Source organism: Neoarthrinium moseri (assembly GCF_022829205.1).
Source record: "Neoarthrinium moseri strain CBS 164.80 chromosome Unknown scaffold55_Wmoseri_CBS_16480, whole genome shotgun sequence".
Taxonomy (NCBI): Eukaryota; Fungi; Ascomycota; class Sordariomycetes; order Amphisphaeriales; family Apiosporaceae; genus Neoarthrinium; species Neoarthrinium moseri.
In genome coordinates, this window is record NW_026055169.1 from 156,735 (window position 1) to 176,227 (window position 19,493).

Consider the following 19,493-nt stretch of genomic DNA (forward strand, 5'->3'; position numbering starts at 1 on the left):
TAAAATTCTCCGACGACTAACTCGCCAACTCCGCGCTCTTCTGACATTGCTGGGTAACTACTGTAGATGGATTTGAGCCGCAACCCGCCACGGCGCATTCCCGATTTATGGCCGCCGCGAGATCTGCGATGCATGTCATCGCTCTCGGCAAACAGGAAAACGGCCCTTGTCAACTTGTCTTGTCTGGCAAGTTCTTACCGACTCAGATGATACCCAGAAAACTTGGAGGCTACTCTACCCTGCCCTGTCTACCTGGCCCGGGTCGCCTACCGGAGCTGAAAAGCCACGGACGACGAGACTACTGCACTGTTGGGCCAGACGCTTCTTCCAACGCGCCCGCAGTGTCGATCAACCGGTTTGTGCAGACCTAACGCACCAGAATCACCTCCACGATCCTCCAAGACCCGTGACACAGAGATGTCCGAGGCTGTTCGGGGTGGCACGATGCTAGATCAACGTACTCGCCCGGCCACCACGCATTCCGCCATGTGGCACCTGTCACTGCCTGCCACTCCGTTCAGCGGCACTCTCGACCTGTGAGGCCCAAGTCGAACGTGTCGGGACCATGTAGCACGTGCTTTGCGATGCACGAAGCCGGCGTTGATGGCAAAAAGATGTTCGTTTTGAAAAGCCCCAGCCGGGATGCCGTGTGAGCAACTCGTATAGACCATGCGCTTGTGACAAGCCGCCCAGCAGCGCGGAGTACGGAGTGCGGCATACAGATGTCCCCTCAGCTTTGCATATCCCCGGCCTGTCGCGCGAAGCAACGTGAACAAAGGTCCTGCCCCCGTAGACTTCGGCCCGTGAGACCTTGGGATTCCGCTCTAATCCCAACCGCCTGGCGAACGCTACTCCTGTAATAGGTAAATACACAACACGCTCTGCAGGCAGGCTATCCAGGCCTCACGAACGTCATCAGAGCCAGGCGGGCTGGCGGGTCGTCGCTTGCTCGGAGATGAACCGAAGCGAGAGCACCCTTGCATGGCATACCCGCAAGCCGCGGAATGATCTACAAGACCCAGTTGTTAGTTAGGGGGGTCGTGAGCCCCAGAGCGGGAGCAGGAGCTTGGCTGCAAACAGCTGGTGAAGCCACTGGGCAACGTCACATGGCTTAACTTATGCGAGTTGTATCCTGTAGTCTGCCGCGGCACACCTCTGTAGACCGCTGCACCTTGATTGCCATCTCATCTAATCGTGCAGCCATTATTGGAGGGACCCATGGGCTCGGGCTCACTCCATGGCGACAAATCCCTAATCGATGCAGGCCGCATATTGTGGCTTGCAAGTTATCTAGATTATTGACACCGCTATCCAATGGCCGACTAAGCTCTCGGGACACTGAGATGCCGGGCTGAGAGGGCGCCTGATCCTCGCATGCGATACTGCCTCCGACCCTGTACCCATGATTTCTCTTGGCTTCCGACGACTTTCCGGTCAGAATCGCAAATGAAACAGCAAAAAGCGCAATGTTTTTGGGCTTTGCTCATGGATGGGTGGATGCACGCATGGCATGCACGGCGAAACTAATTCGTCAAGTTTGTCTGGAGAAAGAGGAGTGTCTCTGCCAGAGCGCTTCTTCCAGCTTATGTAAAACTTATCGGACATCAGACCACTTTGGTAGAATTGAGTTCACAAGTTACCTCCGAGAGGGACACGGCGGGTCGACTGATGTAGGTATTCAACTAGTACATGGCGTGGTTTGTTAGAAGTAGTGGCACATAACGGTATAGTATGCCCTCCGCTTGACTCAAGCCAGTTAATTCGCCGAGCTGGCGCTCAGGCTTGCCTGCTGCGATCAAGACGATGCAAAGCCTAATGTGACGCCTTGGCAGTCGGATGCGTCTGCCGCTGGGTCTAGACACCGCTAGCTCTTTGCCTGCGGAGGGACACCTTACCAGGCGGCGAGGGCAGAGAGGCAGAGAGGCAGAGAGGCAGAGAGGCAGACAACAGAGAGGTGATCAAACCGCGCCGAAGGGCCCGGCGAATGCACAGCCTCTGCACATCCGTCGCAGTCCAGTCATGGCGTTTGTCGGGTGCAGCTGGAGGTGGGTAGAACATTCGACAAGGCTTCCAAATCAGCAAAATTTGCCTATCCCCTACGGGCCTACGGATCCTCAACTCTATTTGCATTTCAGGGCTATTGAAACATCCAAACATAAACAAGCCGTCACAGACGTTGATGCGAAGCGGTCCCAGCCCAGGCGCCTCCACACAAAGCAGCATGCAACACCAAGGTGACGCCGCGATGTCACTCGCCCTGCAGTCGGCGAGACCTTGGCGGCGAGGAGGTGCTCGAGGAGCTGGGGTTTAACACAATCGCACGCTGCAACCAGGCTTGGCAGGTACCTGGACCCATGGGATAACTAGCGGGATAGTGCCTGCAGCCGACGCTGGTCCCAGGCTGGTCCCAGGCTGGTCGGTGGTCCCGCTGGCACTGGCACTGGCACTGGACTCGGACTGGACGCAGGGCAGAGGAGTCCAGTGGGAGGAACCCCTCCAGCCTCCAGAGGCCCCCCAGCGCCCAGGACCCTTCCAGGGGGGGGGGGACCCCCGGCGCCTCCTGGGAGCAACTCAAGCCGAAGCACTTCTCTAACGAGTTTGCCAATCGACACGGACCGGGAGCTCTAGATCCCAGCCAGTCCATCTCACATCCATCCTGAACATCAGGTAAAAGCAGCTACGGGTCGAGGTCCACGTCGGATGCCGCCTGGCTGGTTGGCCCAGATGTTTGGACGATCTTCGCGGGCTATCTCCAACGCGGTCTAGCAGGGCAGGGGCATGCAGCTTTAATTGAGGACGACAGGCTAGCAGGCTAGTTTGGGGGACTTGTAGATATGTACAGCTAAGTTAGTTAGATGGATGGAGGGCCATGCCATGGTATGTCGCCAAAGCATCTTTTCTGAATTTCCTATCCGAGGCCACGACCTGGACTCCAGATTCCCACAGCAGAATCCTGTGAAGGGAGGATTCGACGAATTTCCCATCGCTACCCGGCGGCATCTTTTCTTCGAGAGCCTCTCGCCATCAGATCAGAGCGCAATCGCCTGGTGCGCCCGAGTCTGCCGCGGCCGCCATCTCTGTCCTTGATTCGTGTCATGAGGGTGGGCGCTAAGGCGAAGCTATCCTCACAGCTCTTCGTCATCGCTCAGAAAAGTATACCCACCCTCGGCTCTCTGCGATAACTAATGCGTAGCGGTTGGTGCTATTCCCGTTCTCAGCTCGAACCCGTGGTCCTTTTTTACCTCCGTCCCCCGGGGGGGCGTCAGCGGCCTGTTGCAGATACCTATTACATACAAGCGCAAGTCGTCTACCTGATCGATCGGAACTAAGGGGAAAATAAGGGAGGGAATTATTAGACTGTGGAAGATTTGCGTATCCGTTGGCTTGAGCTTTCTGGGGGAGACACGGGTCGCTACAGCTTTAACATTCGCAACCTTCCAATCATTGGCCGCTGGTCCGCCTGGACTCCAAGACATCAGGTGCATTCCGAACCCTGGGCTCTCCAAGACGCAGAGACAGCAAAGCTGAGGCCGTTCAAGACATTGACGCTCCCCCACGATACTGGCTACGTTGTTCTCTTGGGGTCCTCGACAATTCCTGCCGTCGACTTACACAAAATCGCCGCGCCGAGGATACTGTCTGCCACTCACTCCCAGCCCTCGACCCCGTCCATGGTCTGTTGGTGTTCTGCTACCCGCTCCATCTGCACCTCTTCCCGCGTCGGGGAGATAATTCGGCTTGCTACATAAACGGCCCAGGAGGGTGCTGAATCTCTGTTTCTCGCCGCCTCCCACTTCCCGCCGCTCGCCGATCTCGCGTCTCCGGGGGAGACGGTGGCCGCAGCCCTGGCGGCTTTCGAGACTGCGCCGAGCGTCCTTCCACCGGGCTTTGGACTCGGTGCAGGTGTTGCGCCCACGAGCTCGCATTATGCCGAGCAGCCCTCGCCGCCGTATGCCGTCAATACCGGCTACCTCAACGATCAGTTTGGCGTGCCACCCGCAAAGCGACAGAGGCTGTCAAGCCCAGTCCCCAAGCCCGGCTCAAAGAAGAACGGCTCGCCAAAATCTGCTAGTACGGCATCACCCACAAAGGACATGGCTGCTCCGACGGCCGTGCCTGCCAAGAGCAGGAGAGTGCGGACAGGATGCTTGACATGCAGGGAGAGACATCTCAAGTGTGACGAGGGGACTCCGGACTGCCTGAACTGCAAGAAAAGCAATAGGGAATGCAAGCGTGGCGTGCGCCTGAACTTTATCGACATGACCTGCAAGGAGCCGCCCTTCATCCCACCCACGGACGAGTGGTCAGGTATGTATTTCGCCACGGTCGAGGCTGGCACGCTCAGTTGGCTAAACAATTAGCAGTTCAATTCCAGGATGAATCTCGGTTGATCGCCTCGGAGTACCGAGGCGGCCTCGGGAGGTATTCCAAGCTGGAGCCGCAGGTGTTCACTCCGCCTCGGGAGCCGGACGTTGACTTTATTGTACGGCGGCAGTCTATGGCTGCGGGTAACGCAAATAGCCAAGGGCAAGGGGATCATAGGACGCCGACTACGATATCAACGCCGCAGTCCATGTTCTACGCAGATCGCAGCCAGTTGCACTCGGACCAGTTCTCTGACGGAAGCCATACGAGGAAGAATAGTGCGGCTTCCTTCATGGCACCTCCGAGCTCTTCTCACTCCATGGGATACGCCAACTTGCTGTCAGACCCGTTTGCCTCTATCAAAGATGACCGTCGGGTCTCACAGAGTGCCTACAGGAATAACAGTGACGCCTCTACTGCTGCATCTATCGCTGGGATGACTGGACTGGAAGCGCAAGCCCAGTTCCGCGATCCCCAAGGCCTCGGCATAAACTCGGGTCCAATTCCTGACCATGGCATGATGACGCCACCTAATGACAAGAATGGCGAGCGCGAGTATCTAAATTCGCCCGAGGAGCTGCATTTCATGCAAGTCTTTGTCTCTGAGGTGGGTATATGGATGGACAGCCTTGACAAGGAAAAGCACTTCTCTCGGTTGATACCTTATCACGCGTTGAAGTGTCCTATGCTTCTGAATGCACTTCTGGCCTGCGGCGTGAAACATCTCACCTTGACACAACAGTACAACGACGACAAAGCGTTATTCTACTACGATACGGCAACGACGCAACTGCTCCGGAGCTTACAAAACCCGGAGCGCAATACCGCCGAGTGCGCGGCAACTGCTGTGGTCTTGAATGTATACGAAATCATGAGTGAGAAGCCAACCCAACGGATGAGCCATATAGCAGGTGCCCGTGCACTCATCCGCGAATGTGGATGGAATGCGAAGAGCACCGGTCTCGGCGCTGCCTGCTTCTGGCTGAACGTTGGTATGGAGCTTCTCAGCTGTCTTGCGTTCAACTGGCAAACAGCCTGGGATCCGGATCAGTGGGGGGTTGACATGGACTTCTCGACAGAGAAGGAGCATGGAAGGGAAGAGATATGGGTACATCGCATCTTCCACATCGTGGCTAAGATCGCCAACTTCCGCGCCAGTATACCCAAGTTTCAAGAACCCAGCCCTCACGACGAGCAGATTCGTCTACAAGCCCGCTTCTCCGAGTGGCAACGCCTCAAGAATATGTGCGACACCTGGAACAACGCCTGCCCCAGGCCTATGCACCCCTTTGGATACTTGTATCCTGCGCAGCAAGGCACTCCTGGAGGGCGCAAGTCGCTGTTCCCTAATGTCTGGTATGTACATATTCTTTGCCCCTTTGATATTTCCAATCATCGCAAGCTGACACCGACTCTAGGCTTATCAAGCGGGCTGCTATTGTCGGACGCCTCTACTATCACACAGCACAGTGCTTATTGGCGCAGATTAATCCAATCCTGCCGAAGGACTCTGAAGAAAGTCGTGCTGTGCAGCAGCACCACGCGCATCAAGTCTGCGGTATTGTCGCTCACACCAAGGACCGTGGTGTTGCATCGGTCTCGATCCGGTCCCTGGCTATCGTAGCCGAGGTCCTTACAGACCTTCCGGAGCAACAGGAAGTTATCGCCATTCTTGAGAACATCGACAAGGAGACCGGTTGGAAACTGGGCGCTGTTGTCAAGAACCTCAAGCGAGTCTGGGATTGGGAGAAGCTGGGTGGCTCAGGAGTCCAAGGCCTCGCGGCGCAGTTTCTTGCTCAGGGGGCTCCAACCCAGCGACAAGGGCACGCACATAACCAGTCACAGTCGCAGTCATACTCTCATTCACAATCCCATTCACAATCGCAAGCGCAATCACAACCACAGGTGCCACAAACCCAACAGCTACCAACGCAGACGACGCAGACGAACACGCCTCCTGGCGGCTTGATGATGCCCGGCATGGACAGTGCGCAGCAGGTTGTCGTGGCACCCCAGCCGATGCGAAACGTCAACCCGTTAAGCTTCGCGGACTTCAGCCTCCCGAACCACCCGTATCAGAACTGGTACGAGCCGCCAAGCCGGTCGAGTACGTACAACTCATCGCAGGGACTCTTATGACGTTACGACCGCCGTTAGACACATTGGGAACGAGCGCGGTGTATATATTGTTGCATATTGGGGGCAAGCGGGACATATGGAACTTCATGATACCACGATTCAATGGCGGCGGGTTATGTGTAATTGACTTACACGTTATATATTCGTTGTATATGTTTGAGTACGACGTGACAGTAGAGTTGGGGCGGGATTGGGGCGTGAGGCGATGTGCGGTCCAGGGAAATACAGAGACCTGCGTTAAGGCATATAGAGATTCCATTCGGAGGCCGTTCCAGATATATAGGAACCAAGAAGCCTTGGCTATTAGGCTTGGTACTTAAGTACTAGTTCAGATAGATAGTCTGATTGTTGTTCCCAAAAACCTCGACTTCACTGGTGTTGGTCGTGATAGTGGCGTCACGACCAATCTACATGCGACCACCGAGCGTCATGTCCGAAAGTGTCAGATGTCCTAAAAATGTCTACGATCCTCTCAAACAGTGTCAGCGCTTGCAGCCACCTGGTCTTCAGAAAGCGGCAGAGTATGACGTGTTCGCACTGGCTCATTCTCAGGAGACGGCTAGGATCTCGTTGAAACCCGAAGAAGCTCGGTTGACTGTACTCGATGGAGACGATAAAACTCATGGCCACGACACGGCCCTGTGGCTTTTCGAGCGAGCCCTTTGATAAGTTTATCTCGCCATGTGCCTCATATTTCTCATTCACGTGACAACGGTCACTCATTCTGTGAAGTCAAGATTCTCTGAGTTTCCGACATCGTTGATTCGTGGCCCCCTCAGCCAAGCCGTCGTGGCAAACGATAGCAGCAAAATCCGGCAACTTCTCAAGTACGGCATGTCCTCTTTTCAGAGACGGAATTCGGTTAGATAAAACCCCTAATTTCAGACATGGAGGTTTCTCTGCAGCAAACGGAAAAGACTTTGGTGAAGCAGAGAGGCGAGCAGCCAAAGAGTTTGGGTTGGTGTGGAATAGCAGAGCCACAGCGCGACACTCGTGAGGAGGACGAGGAGAACACGCGGGAGTATTGGTTTCGCAAATGGGACGAGATCAGTTGAAATTTTTGGTACAATCGTGCGCTATTGCTTGGAAAATAACACTGCTTGGGGGAGAGGTTTTGCGTGGTGCAGAGAGCCTCGAAACTTTAGCATTCGACACAGGGGTTCATTTATCAACTCGCGACTCAACATGAGTATAGTTTGTCGTTTCCAATCCAAGCTAACTAGTTACAGACTACCGTTAGCGAGCAGCCTTGCCAATTGCTGAGGTTAGGTCTGTACAGAGTTACAAGCATTGACTGTACAAGACATGTTCGACGTTGGTGACTATATATTTTGCCAGAGAGCCCTTGTGAGTCCAGACCCACTCAGGCCAAGTTCGGTTCACTACGATGGGGCCATCCCCCAATTGGAGCCAACTCAGGTGACGGGTCCTTGTGGTTGGCGTGCGAGTTCCACTACAGAGCCGCGCAACAGTGCGGTCGGCGGTTCGATTGTATTACATACTGCAATTGGGTTGATAAGGAGTATAAGCCGCCGTATCTGCCCGCTACCGCCATATCTTGGAAAGAAGAGAGGACCCGCAAATCGCCGACAACGCCCAAGATTGATAAGATACGCGACCTATCAGACCACTGTCCGAATTAACTAAGGAACAGCTGCTAATAGGAGCATGGCGACTTGGAGATCGGCATGCACGACGAGGTTGAGGGGTGACCCGATCCGGATTGATAACACAGAACACCACTTCGTGGTCACCCCTCCATCGCGTTCTTTGCGACTTCAAACGCACAACGGCACCCTACCTATCTAAGGCGCGCACCACACAGAAAAGGCACCATGTCCGACGTTCGAGTAACTATCGCTACCGGCACCACATGGCAAGAAGTCGCCGCGGACCGGCAACGGCACCGGGACGCCACAATCGGCGCCCTTCAACCGCCATTGCCGGAACTTGCTCTGAAGGAGTTGCCACTGAACGTGACCGGCCTTTGCCAGGATACTCTAAGCGAGCAGGAGCTCGCCATCACCGGGGCCAACGTCGAGGACCTGGCCCCCAAGCTCGCATCGGGAGAATGGAGTGCCGCCTCCGTGACCAGTGCGTTCCTGCGGCGCGCCGGTTTGGCGCAGAAGCTGGTCAACTGCGTGACGGAGCTGCTGCCGAAGGCGGCGCTGAAGCGGGCGGCAGAGCTGGACGAGTACTTGGCGGCCCATGGAAAGCCCGTGGGGCCTCTGCACGGGATCCCTATAAGTGTCAAGGAGCACCTCGCCATGAAGGGGCTGGATCTTAACGCCGGCTTCGTGTCGTGGGTTGGCAGGGTCGCGGAAGATGACGCGTTGATACTCAAGATTCTTTGGGAGGCCGGCGCAGTGTTCTACGTCCGATCTACGCAGCCACAGACGCTGATGCATCTTGAGACCAGTTCGAACCTCTACGGGTGAGTGCACGCTTGTTAACTCGGGCCAGAAAAGTGGTCATCTGACTCTTATGTGTGAAGGGTGACTGTCAACCCATCCAACACTACTTTGACGGCGGGCGGCTCGTCAGGCGGCGAAGGTGCCCTAGTGGGCTTGCGTGGTTCCATTCTCGGTATAGGGACAGACATTGGCGGGTCGATTCGCTCGCCAGCAGCAAATAACGGCGTATTTGGTTTCAAGCCCACGGCCGGAAGACTACCGGTCAACGGATGGTCAGCCACGATGGCGGGCTCCGAGGGCATCCTGGGCACCATCGGGCCTCTATCAACCAGCCTCGCAGGCCTCGAGCTTTTCACCAAGTCCGTGGTCGCGGGTAAGCCATGGCTCACATCGCCCGATCTCGTGGCCATGGACTGGAAGGAGAACTACTCGCCGTTCGAGGGCAGGAAACTCAAGATAGCTGTCATGTGGGAAGACGGCGTCGTGATGCCTCACCCACCGATCACCAGGGCCCTGGAGGGAGTAGTGGAGAAGTTGAAGACGAGCTCCGTGGTCGACGTGGTCGAGTGGAAGCCGTGGAGACACGATCTGGCGTGGGAGATCATCGCCGGCCTCTACTTCTGCGACGGAGGGGCCGACGAGACGGCGGCGATTAATGCGTCCGGGGAGCCATGGAGACCGTTGTCGAAGTTCATTCTCGACGAGAACCCGCACATGAAACACTACGACATCGCCTCGCTGTGGGCAGCCTGTGCGCAGCGCAATGAGTATCGAGAGAAGTACGCCGCTTTGTGGAATGCGACGGGCGACGGCGGGGACATGGTCGATGTGATTCTATGCCCCGTCGGGCCAGGGGTGGCACCGAAACTGGACACGTCGAGATACTGGGGTTATACGTCGCAGTGGAACCTGCTTGACTACCCAGCCGTCGTGTTCCCGGCCAATGACCGTGTAAGCGTGGAGAAAGATGTTGGCAGTCTGGAGTATCAACCTCGGGGAGAGAAGGACGTCTATAACTGGAATCTTTGGAAGGAACATGGCGCGGAAGGTTACAAGGATGCACCCATCTCCCTGCAACTCGTTGCTCGTCGGTAAGTCACCCCTGCGGACCTTTCAGGACCTTGCCAGGGCTTATATTGACTGATGATCTAGGTATGAGGATGAGAAGCTGCTGAAGGCGTTGGAGATTGTGCTGAAGCAATCTGGTCTTCCAGCCACCGTTTCGCAATAGAATTAGACACGATCACAAAGGGTTGATTGAGCAGACTCGAGCTTGAACCATGTGGTAGTATCGCAGTAATGCGAGATATGAAAATGCAGTGTAGTTCAAGTTCAGCCGGCAAACAGCCTAGTTTTGATTGAAGTTCATGCTATACCCACCAGTTTTCTCGTCCTTGACCATGTTAAAGTTCTCGGTGCTGAGTCCGAACGGTTTGAGGAGGCCATTTCCGAGCTGGATCTATAGTCAGCACACGTCTCACTCATATCGTACAATGAAAGATGCACTGGGGGGTTCCAGACTGCAAGCAGATGGGTGGATTCAGGATACTACTTACATCCTTGAGCTTCCCCCACATCTCGCCCATCTCCTTCTCCTGGGCGGCCTTTGTCCGCGGCGGCAGCGCCCTCAACTGAGCAGACACAATCTTCTTGTCGGCCGGGCTCAAGTTGGGCATGGCGGCCAGCAGCTTGTAGTCCTCCTCGGCACCAGACAAATTGGCCCAGCCGCCGGCCTCGCTGCGCGCCCGAGCGCGCCGCATCATGGCCTTGGCGCGTATCCTCAGGATGTCCTCGGTGCGCTTTTGCCTGGCCTTGCCGACCTCGCTCTCGTGCTTCGGGGCCGGGGCGCTCCTCTGGGCGCCGGAGCTGACGATCTCGTCTTCGACGTCGTCGTCGTCGTCGCCGCGGGGGGCGCCCTGCTTCGCCTCCTCCCGCTCGCTGGACTCTGCCTTCTCGACGCGCTCCAGCCCGTCAATGGCCTTTGTCGCGGTGCTGATGGCGTCCTTCCACTGCTCCAGCTTGAGGTGGCAGGCGGCGATGTTGGACTGGAGGACGGCGAGCTCGTAGTCGAGGTAGTGGGGGCAGACGGAGGCGGCCTCGTCGTACTTGGCGATGGCGTTCTCGTAGCTGGCCGAGGAGAAGAGCCGGTTGGCCTCGGCCTTCTTGTCGTTGGACTCGCTCAGAAGCTCCTGGAGGGGCCAAAGACGTTAGCTGTGCGGGCGCAGGGCGGTGCGCCTGCTTGATGGTGTTCGTGTACATGCCGCTTCTTCCTCGGGCGCAAACTTCTCGGGCGTCACGACGGCCTCGTCCTCCTGCTCGCCTGCCGCGGCGGGCGCCTTGACATCGGGGCTGGCGGCCATGATGGCTGCTGACTGATGCTGCGCGTGCAATCCACGACCCGGGGTTCAAGCCCAAGACAAGATGGACGTTGCGGCTGAGTGGCTTTGTGTGGTGTACGCCACTGAACAGCGCGACTTACAGCTGATGATCTCCGTGACTTGGGGCCCCGTTCCAGGTTCCAGGGTGTGTGTCCAGTCCGTGTGCTTGCTGCCGCGCGCTGCCGGACCGCGCCCGCCCCTCCCCCCTGTGGAAGTTCTCTCGTTAGGTCGCCCGCCTCCTGCCCCGCCCCCGCATCCGTCGCCGGACAGTCGAGTCGAGTTGAGTTGTTGGTTGGAGGCCGGAGGGGCTCTGCTAGAGTCATTCCGGTCTCCAGGCCGGCCTTGCTGCGAAGTAGTCGTTCTTCTTCTCGCAACTATTTCTGCTCCAAGGAAGCCAGCTTCCGTCCACCTGCAGAGCTTCCAACCACCATGGCCCCTCGCACAGAGTACGTTGCAAAAGAGAAAGAAAAGAAACACGGTTCCAGCTTCCCGAGGCCGTCGTAGCCTAGACTAACTGCGCCTGCCAGCTTCCCGCCCGTGAGGGCCTGCCTCTTCGACATGGACGGCCTGCTGCTGGACACCGAAGACATCTACACCCTCTGCATCAACCTCCTCCTCGAGAAGTACGACCGCCCCAACCTGCCCTGGTCCATCAAGGCCCAGCTCCAGGGCCGCCCCTTTCCCCAGGCCAACGCCATCTTCCACGAGTGGGCCCAGCTGCCCGTCCCCCAGGACGACTACAACAAGCAGATCCAGGACCTGCAGTCGCAGCACTTTCCGACCACCAAGCCCCTGCCCGGCGTCGAGAAGCTGCTGTCCGACCTCGGCCGCACGCGCTGGTGGGACCTGTCCGCCAGCGACGGCAAGACCCCCGGCGACCGGACCGCGAGGCCGCACCGCGTCCACATCGCCCTGGCCACCAGCAGCCACAGCAAGAACTTCCAGATCAAGACGGCCCACCTGACCGAGCTGTTCTCCGTCTTCGAGACCCCGCGCCGCGTGCTCGGCGACGACCAGCGCGTCGCCCCCGGCCGCGGCAAGCCCCTGCCCGATATCTATCTGCTGGCCCTGCAGACCATCAACGACAGCCTGCCCGCCGGCGAGAAGCCCATCACGCCCGAGGAGTGCCTCGTCTTCGAGGACAGCGTCCCCGGCGTCGAGGCCGGCCGCCGCGCCGGCATGCGCGTCGTGTGGTGCCCCCACCCCATGCTGAAGCAGGAGTACGCTGGGCGCGAGGCCGAGATCCTCGCCGGGCGCATGGGCGCCGCTGGGGAGGCCGTCGATGTGCACCAGCTCGGCGAGATTGGCGACGGCTGGGCCGACTACTACCAGGACCTGCAAAACTTCCCGTACGAGAAGTACGGCATGGCGATCCCCCCTGCCGAGACGGAGCTGGAGCCCGCTATGCAGGAGGATTTGAGCCAGAGGATTGTTGCTGAATCCGCTGAGCAATAGCGCAGAGAATGATCACGAAAGAGCCATTGAGAAACTTCAGCATGCCAAGAACTGGATGTCGAACTGGACACGGAAGAGTTAGGCTAGAAGCGATATAGACGATACGATAGAATGCCCGATCAAAAGCATAGACTGCCTGGGGACGAACCATTGGAGCATCCCAGAAATATGAGTTTGGTACAAGCCAATCTTCAGAGCACTTATGACAGGCCCTTGCCTCTGCTTTTACTACTCTCAATACTCGTCGTATACTGTACAGGGTATCTCTTTTTGTTTATACAAGATCTCATTCAAGCACCCATATGCCGAGCGTGACGACGCACATCCACAGCATCGAGGTCGCAGCACTCGCAACAGAAACGGATCCACTGCCCTTATCCTCGCTTCCCTGGGTACCACCGCTCGTGTCGTTGCTGGTGCTATTTCCACTTCCCGCACCAGCTCCGACATCGGTGCTGTTGTCGTTGCCCGTGCTGTTGCTGTTGTTGCCACTGCCTCCCTTCCCACCGGTACTGCTGCTCTCTTGGCCTTTATCCCCCACGGAAAACCCGGTCGTCTGCCCTCCAAGGTACGTGGCGCCCAGGGTGCTCAGGCCGCCATCGTTCTCGAACAAGGACAGCCCGGCCCCCGTCCAGTTGTTGGCGCCGTCGGGCCGGAACTGCCCAAACCACGCATATTTCTCCACGTAGTCCAGCTGGTCGAGAAATGGCAGCGTCTGCGTCATGACCGCGTGGTTGGCCGCCATGTCGGCCCCGGGGACCCCGAGCTCGGTCACCCACACCCGCAGCTCTCCCTGGAGCCCGACTTTGGATTCCCTATACCAGGCTGCCAGCTGGCCGATCCAAGAGGTCATGCCGACGAAGTCGCCGTACCAATGGATCACCACAAAGTCCGCCGGACAGCCATTCTCCGGGTCGATGGCCCAGCATGCCGCGTTGAAATCCTGGAGCCACTGGAACCCGCGCTGCGACCCCGTCGTGGACGGGTGCGAGATCTGGAAGCGGTTCCGCAGCGGCACGATCTTCTCAATGTAGACGCGAGCCGCGACCTGGGGTGTCAGGTCCGAACCGCCGGTCTCGAAGGTGCCGTCTGGCTCATTGAATGTGAAGAGATGTTTGGACGAGGCCGGCAGGCTCTTGAGGGACTCGAGGTCCTCGTCTACCTTGGTGTTGTTGTGTATCGTGGGCACGAACTCGATCGTGTCGGCCTGGTCCCCCTGGAAGATGTCAGACGGCGCCACCGTCGGCAGCCATGTGTAGTACCAGTTCAACGGCGACTTGGAGGAGAGCAGCAGGTTGTAGTCGGCCTCATGGGCCGCCTCGCCCCTGATGTATGCGATGCCCCGTTTCGAGGATGAGCTCGTTTGGGCCAACGCCTGCGCAATCAGGAGAGAGGTCGCTATGGAGCAGCATGACGGTTTCATTGCAAGCCCGAGTCTCAGTTCTCGCCCGAGAAGGAAGATGTTATCAAGTGAGTGTACCGGCACATGGGCAAATCGATACTCATAGACGAACGGTCCGGGTCTGCTACAGAAGTGGGCGCCTCCGACAGTTGCGACGGAGAAGGTGAGGTGACTGAAGGAAAGACGGCACCGTTGGACGAACCCATCGCGTGTGACGGCGCACCTGTTCTATTCTTCTTGGCTGAAGCGCGCCTCAATCTACCCAGGGGCAAGCTACGCGATTGCAGGGTTTACCATTGGCTTGCGATGCCCGCGGTGACTAGAGGGCCCTGGGTGGTGGTTTGGCCCCCCCTGGAAGATATTCTTGTCAGGTACTCACATAGCAAAGAGCACCGCACGCATCCGTGGGTGTCTGCCTGGCTACAGGACGCTGTGCGGCCGCCGACTGAACAGTACTGTAGGCGCAGCTCCGTGAGGGAATCAGGAGGCATTGGAAGTCAAGCTGCGTAGGATCCAATGGCCGTCTCCTACGTAGACACTTCCATACCTACCCAAGTATCCAATGTAACTCAAGTACGTAGTCTCCCACGGGAATGGACATGAGCGTGCTCACCCGTCCAGGCTTGGTACCTACTGTAGGTAGCCTGGAACCAACTTAATTTGCTAACGATTGGTCTTGACCCCTCGGCCCCTGGGCCTCGACCCCTTCGGGTGTGTCTCTGCCCATGGGGGAATCGGAACACGACCCCTGCGTCAATCAAGGTCGAGTCTGGACTCTGAAATCAGCTGCAGTGGGCAGGCCAGTGAGCGCTAGTGCCCTACCCAGGTAGTATGCCTAGTCCGCGGGGCGTGGGACGCCAAGAGCCTTAACGCGGTTTCACTAACTACCTAGGTAAGCTTGATTTCTACCCCTCCACTGCTCCACGACGGTTGACGTCACTGACGCTGGGCACGCAAGACGTGCTCAAGCCTGGATTATTTCTGTCTGTCTGCCCGTGACCACCCGGGTGGTCCCATTCACAGTCATGGAGTCCCTAGTTGCCAAGTCGGGATCAGAGCAAGTCGACATAAGATATGCCGCTGGGTTTCTTTTTATTTTATTTTTTTTAAAAATAAAAAAAACCCCCGTTTTGGTCGAGCCGTTGACGATGCACCCATCGCCTGAGCTCTTGCGGCTCCAATGCTGCAGAGCCAGCCCGTCGTGCTGACCCCGCAGTAGGTACAGGTCTCAGAGTGCTGCTCGTACAGAACCCACGCTGTTGCAGCCGAGCATGATCAGATTCCGTAGGCCACTGGGGCAATCCAACATGGGCCGAGTTTTTGATTATTTTGGTTCCCGAAGTGCTCCCAGTCTCCATGTTGCATTTCACCACCGTGTGGCATAAGTGCTCGATCCTGTTCCTGCGCGTAGAGACTACGAACCGGCGCGCCTCAGCTGCCCCCGTCCTGGCAGCCCTGGGTGTCCCCGGTGTCTCCAGCCTCTCGGGATACGGCACTTATCCCTGTCGGCCGCCAGGTTAGAACCTGCTTTGCGGGAGGGAGCAAGGCGCGACGGCCTATGACGACGCTGGCCGGCCACCAACCTGCATACAAGCCCTATTCTACTCTGCTAGCGACACCTTTTGCAATCGTGATAAACCTTGCCTCGCGGCATTCTTAAAAAGGCTGCCCTCTGGCTGCCAATTCTTTCCCCCTCCAAACACCCCCCTGCCGCTCTCTTCCATCCCCCCTCCTGCGGTTCCTGCCCTGCGTCGTGTCTTGCAAGCTAAGCCAAGCGCCAGTCGCTTTCGACCCTCTGCTCCATCGTAGCCAGCGCCATCCACCGGCCCGCGGTACTTGCCGCCATGTCCCACTCGGGCGACGCTGATGGTGGGCATCAAAGCTTCACTGACAAGCTCAAGAACCCCTTCCATGAGCTCAAGGACAAGCTGAAGGGCACGCATCTACACGATGCCAAGGTTGCCTTGACCCACAAGAAGTCGGTGCCAGCCCTGTCAAGAGTATAGAGCAGTCACTGACATTGTCTTGCAGGCACCAGATTGGAAAGTTTGGTAACCTCGTACGTTCTCTCCCGTGTCATGTTTCCTGGAGGAAAAGTTCGCTCACAGCCTCCTTCAGTTCAACCCTGAGCACCGCCATGACGAGGAGCACGAAAAGGCCTGTGATGAGAAGCGGACCAAGATTGGCGAAGGGCACCGCTTCAAGTCATATTTCCCCGAACATGACGGGAATATGATCAAGTGGTATGTGGACGGCCGTGACTACTTCCATGTAAGTTTTGCAGGATTTCGTGCCCCTGAGAATCCGGTCTCTAATCCCCACTTAGGCTGTCTCCGTAGCTCTGGAGCAGGCTCAGGAGAGTATCTACATTGCGGATTGGTGGTTATCGCCAGAGCTCTTCCTCAGACGCCCTCCTTCGCTCAACCAGGAATGGAGACTGGACCAAGTCCTCAAGCGCCGCGCGGAAGCTGGTGTCAAGATCTACGTTGCCGTCTACCGCGAGGTCGAGGCTGCCCTCACGTGCAACTCGGAGCATACCAAGCATGCCCTGCAGTCACTCTGCCCCGAAGGCAGCCCTGGTTATGGTAACATCAAGATCATGCGCCATCCAGACCACAATGTGCTCGAGAACGCCGCCGATATGACCTTCTACTGGGCCCATCATGAGAAGTTCATAGTCATAGACTACAAGATGGCCTTCATCGGCGGGCTGGACCTTTGCTTCGGCCGTTGGGACAACCATCAGCATCCCCTTAGTAAGTAATCCGTTCGCACATGAGACGGGACTGAAGAGTACGGCTCGAACAAAGGTTGCTGACAAGTATGCAGGTGATGTCCACCCTGAGGGTGTCCATAACGAGGTTTGGCCAGGACAGGACTTCAACAACAACCGTGTCATGGATTTCCAGAATGTCCAGGACTGGAAGCAGAACGAGTTGAGCAAGGCCGATTACGGTCGCATGCCATGGCACGACGTTGCCATGGGGGTCATTGGACCTTGTGTCTATGACATTGCTGAGCACTTTGTACTGCGCTGGAACTTCATCAAGCGTGACAAGTACAAGCGTGACGACAGGTTTGACTGGATCGAGCTTCGCGGTCGACAAGGCGACGATGAGGATCTCGTTGGTGTGCAGCGTCCAAAGCACCCTGTCGGCGACTACGTGGTTCACCCTTACACGCCCTTGGAGACCAAGAATCTGGAGAACCGCGGTACGATTCATGCTCAGATCGTTCGATCCAGCGCCGACTGGTCCAGCGGTATTCTGAGAGATCATTCAATTCAGAACGCCTATTGCGAGATCATTCGCAACGCGCAACACTATGTGTACATTGAGAACCAGTTCTTCATCACCGCAACTGGCGATCAGCAATCCCCAGTTCACAACCAAATTGGTCGTGCCATCGTAGAGGCCTGTGTGCGGGCTGGCAAGGAGGGGCGCAAGTTCCGTGTCATCATACTCATACCCGCCATTCCTGGATTCGCTGGCGATCTTCGTGATGACGCTGCTACGGGGTGAGTTCTTATCGTCTGATGATCTGGAAACCAGCCTTCGGGGTCACCACTCCAACTCCTGATTCCTGGAGGTTTTGCGAGCTCGGATTGTACTAACAGCTCTGAACAGGACTCGCGCCATCATGGACTACCAGTTCAAGTCGATTTGCCGCGGCGAACATTCGATCTTTGAGCAGATCCGTAAGGAGGGCGTAGATCCGACACAGCATATTTTTGTGTTCAACCTCCGCACGTATGATCGTCTCAACAAAACACCGCAGATCAAGAAACAGGAAGAGCAGTCTGGAGTGCCATATCATGAACTCCAACGAGCACAGGCAGAGGAGATCATGGGCAGCGGCATCCACGGCTCCAAGGATGTGGAGGGTGGCATTGACAAGCACATGGGCAAGACTGAAAGCAACGGCGGCCCCGATTTGGACGACGTGGCCGAGAAGAAACGACGGTTCGAAGCTGCCAGAGATGGTGCACCAGAGCCGACGACTGCCTTCAGCGTCGCCCACCATGCCATGGCGGACACTGGCGATTTGACTGATCAGCCTTGGGAGGGCGACCCCAAAGACGAGGTGGAAAACTGGATCCAGGAAGAACTATACATCCATGCCAAGCTTCTCATCGTCGATGATCGCATTGTCGTGTGTGGATCGAGCAATTTGAATGATAGAAGCCAAGAGGGTCATCACGACAGCGAGTTATCCATTGTGATGGAGGACACGGACCGCATCCAGAGCGTCATGGACGGCCAGCCTTTTGAGGCCGGTCGCCACGCTGCCACACTACGCCGATACCTGTGGCGGGAGCACCTGGGCTTACTGCCTCCCCAGGACCTGGACGTCAAGGATGATGTCAATGCCCAACCACCGGGCGATGACTCGCCCAACGACGCTTGGGATCGTGAGGACAGCTACAAGTTTGTCGAGGACCCGATGTCTGAGGACGTGTGGAAGATGTGGACTGAGAATGCAACCACCAACACCGAGATCTTCAGGCATCTCTTCCATGCTGATCCGGATGATCACGGTATTTACCCTCCCCCGACATAGAGTCTGTAATGATATCTAACGCTGGCACAGTGAAAACATTCGACGACTATAACCTATTCCTTCCGCCGAAGGGAGTGAAGGCCGGTCACATCTTTGACAAATTCCTGCCTCCCGAGGACATCCGCAACAAGCTCAACAAAATCAAGGGGCACCTGGTCTGGATGCCTCTCGACTTCTTGAAGGACGCTAATATGGCAGAAACCGGCTTGCAGGTCAATCAATTTACTGAAAGTGTTTATGCCTAAGGACTGGGAAACAACGAGGTCTCCGGTGTCAGGATGTGGATGCAATAGGCGGCGTTTAGGGTTTGGATGGCGCAACCTGGAGGATATCCTGAGAAATCCACTAATAGTCGGCATTGGATTGCATGATAATATTATGAAGCATTCCCTTATACGCTGTTCTGATATCTAGCCCATTTTTGTGGCATTGACTGGAGTGACTCGAGGACTTTTTTTTTTGTTCTCTCTTTTCTCTCTTTTCTTCTTTTTGGGCAGACCATTTTGCAATCAGCCCTCGTGTATGAATGCCGACAAAGTGCGCCCATTCTAGGGGGTGGTAGCTGACGGAAATGCGCGAGATATACGGGTAGCAGTCAATGGATACAACAGTGTAATGGGAGGCCATGGTGTTGAGCCGCCTTCTATCGAGGGTTGATTTATTTGGCGAGTTGGCACCTAGTGAAAGAGTCGCCGCGGAGTTCTGCGGACAACGGTGACAATTATGCACTCGATAGTCTGTTCCTAAGCCATCCTGCGAGGGGATTCGGAAGCCCACAGA

The 19,493-nt window shown here is 56.7% G+C and overlaps 6 protein-coding genes across 6 annotated transcripts; 4 read left to right on the forward strand and 2 right to left on the reverse strand.

The window, feature by feature from the left end:
- Positions 1-2,874: 2,874 nt before the first annotated feature.
- Positions 2,875-7,170, forward strand: JN550_010544 (uncharacterized protein; the record flags this gene model as incomplete). The annotated part of the gene is made up of 6 exons (XM_049308811.1): positions 2,875-3,047; positions 3,419-3,674; positions 3,759-4,308; positions 4,365-5,721; positions 5,784-6,472; positions 6,896-7,170. The coding sequence occupies 6 exons, from the start codon at positions 2,875-2,877 to the stop codon at positions 7,168-7,170; spliced, it is 3,300 nt and encodes a 1,099-aa protein (XP_049167515.1).
- Positions 7,171-8,339: 1,169 nt separating this feature from the next.
- JN550_010545 (uncharacterized protein) lies at positions 8,340-10,149 on the forward strand (the record flags this gene model as incomplete). Its single annotated transcript, XM_049308812.1, has 3 exons — positions 8,340-8,938; positions 8,999-10,009; positions 10,071-10,149. 3 exons carry the CDS (start codon positions 8,340-8,342, stop codon positions 10,147-10,149), a joined length of 1,689 nt encoding a protein of 562 aa, XP_049167516.1.
- A 117-nt stretch (positions 10,150-10,266) lies between these two features.
- On the reverse strand, positions 10,267-11,278 carry JN550_010546 (uncharacterized protein; the record flags this gene model as incomplete). Its single annotated transcript, XM_049308813.1, has 3 exons — positions 10,267-10,371; positions 10,475-11,107; positions 11,216-11,278. 3 exons carry the CDS (start codon positions 11,276-11,278, stop codon positions 10,267-10,269), a joined length of 801 nt encoding a protein of 266 aa, XP_049167517.1.
- A 61-nt stretch (positions 11,279-11,339) lies between these two features.
- JN550_010547 (uncharacterized protein) lies at positions 11,340-12,751 on the forward strand (the record flags this gene model as incomplete). Its single annotated transcript, XM_049308814.1, has 3 exons — positions 11,340-11,441; positions 11,567-11,742; positions 11,824-12,751. 3 exons carry the CDS (start codon positions 11,340-11,342, stop codon positions 12,749-12,751), a joined length of 1,206 nt encoding a protein of 401 aa, XP_049167518.1.
- Positions 12,752-13,037: 286 nt separating this feature from the next.
- JN550_010548 (uncharacterized protein) lies at positions 13,038-14,359 on the reverse strand (the record flags this gene model as incomplete). Its single annotated transcript, XM_049308815.1, has 2 exons — positions 13,038-14,149; positions 14,266-14,359. The coding sequence occupies 2 exons, from the start codon at positions 14,357-14,359 to the stop codon at positions 13,038-13,040; spliced, it is 1,206 nt and encodes a 401-aa protein (XP_049167519.1).
- Positions 14,360-15,997: 1,638 nt separating this feature from the next.
- On the forward strand, positions 15,998-18,958 carry JN550_010549 (uncharacterized protein; the record flags this gene model as incomplete). Its single annotated transcript, XM_049308816.1, has 7 exons — positions 15,998-16,131; positions 16,185-16,212; positions 16,272-16,424; positions 16,480-16,909; positions 16,983-17,670; positions 17,780-18,690; positions 18,744-18,958. The coding sequence occupies 7 exons, from the start codon at positions 15,998-16,000 to the stop codon at positions 18,956-18,958; spliced, it is 2,559 nt and encodes an 852-aa protein (XP_049167520.1).
- Positions 18,959-19,493: the final 535 nt, after the last annotated feature.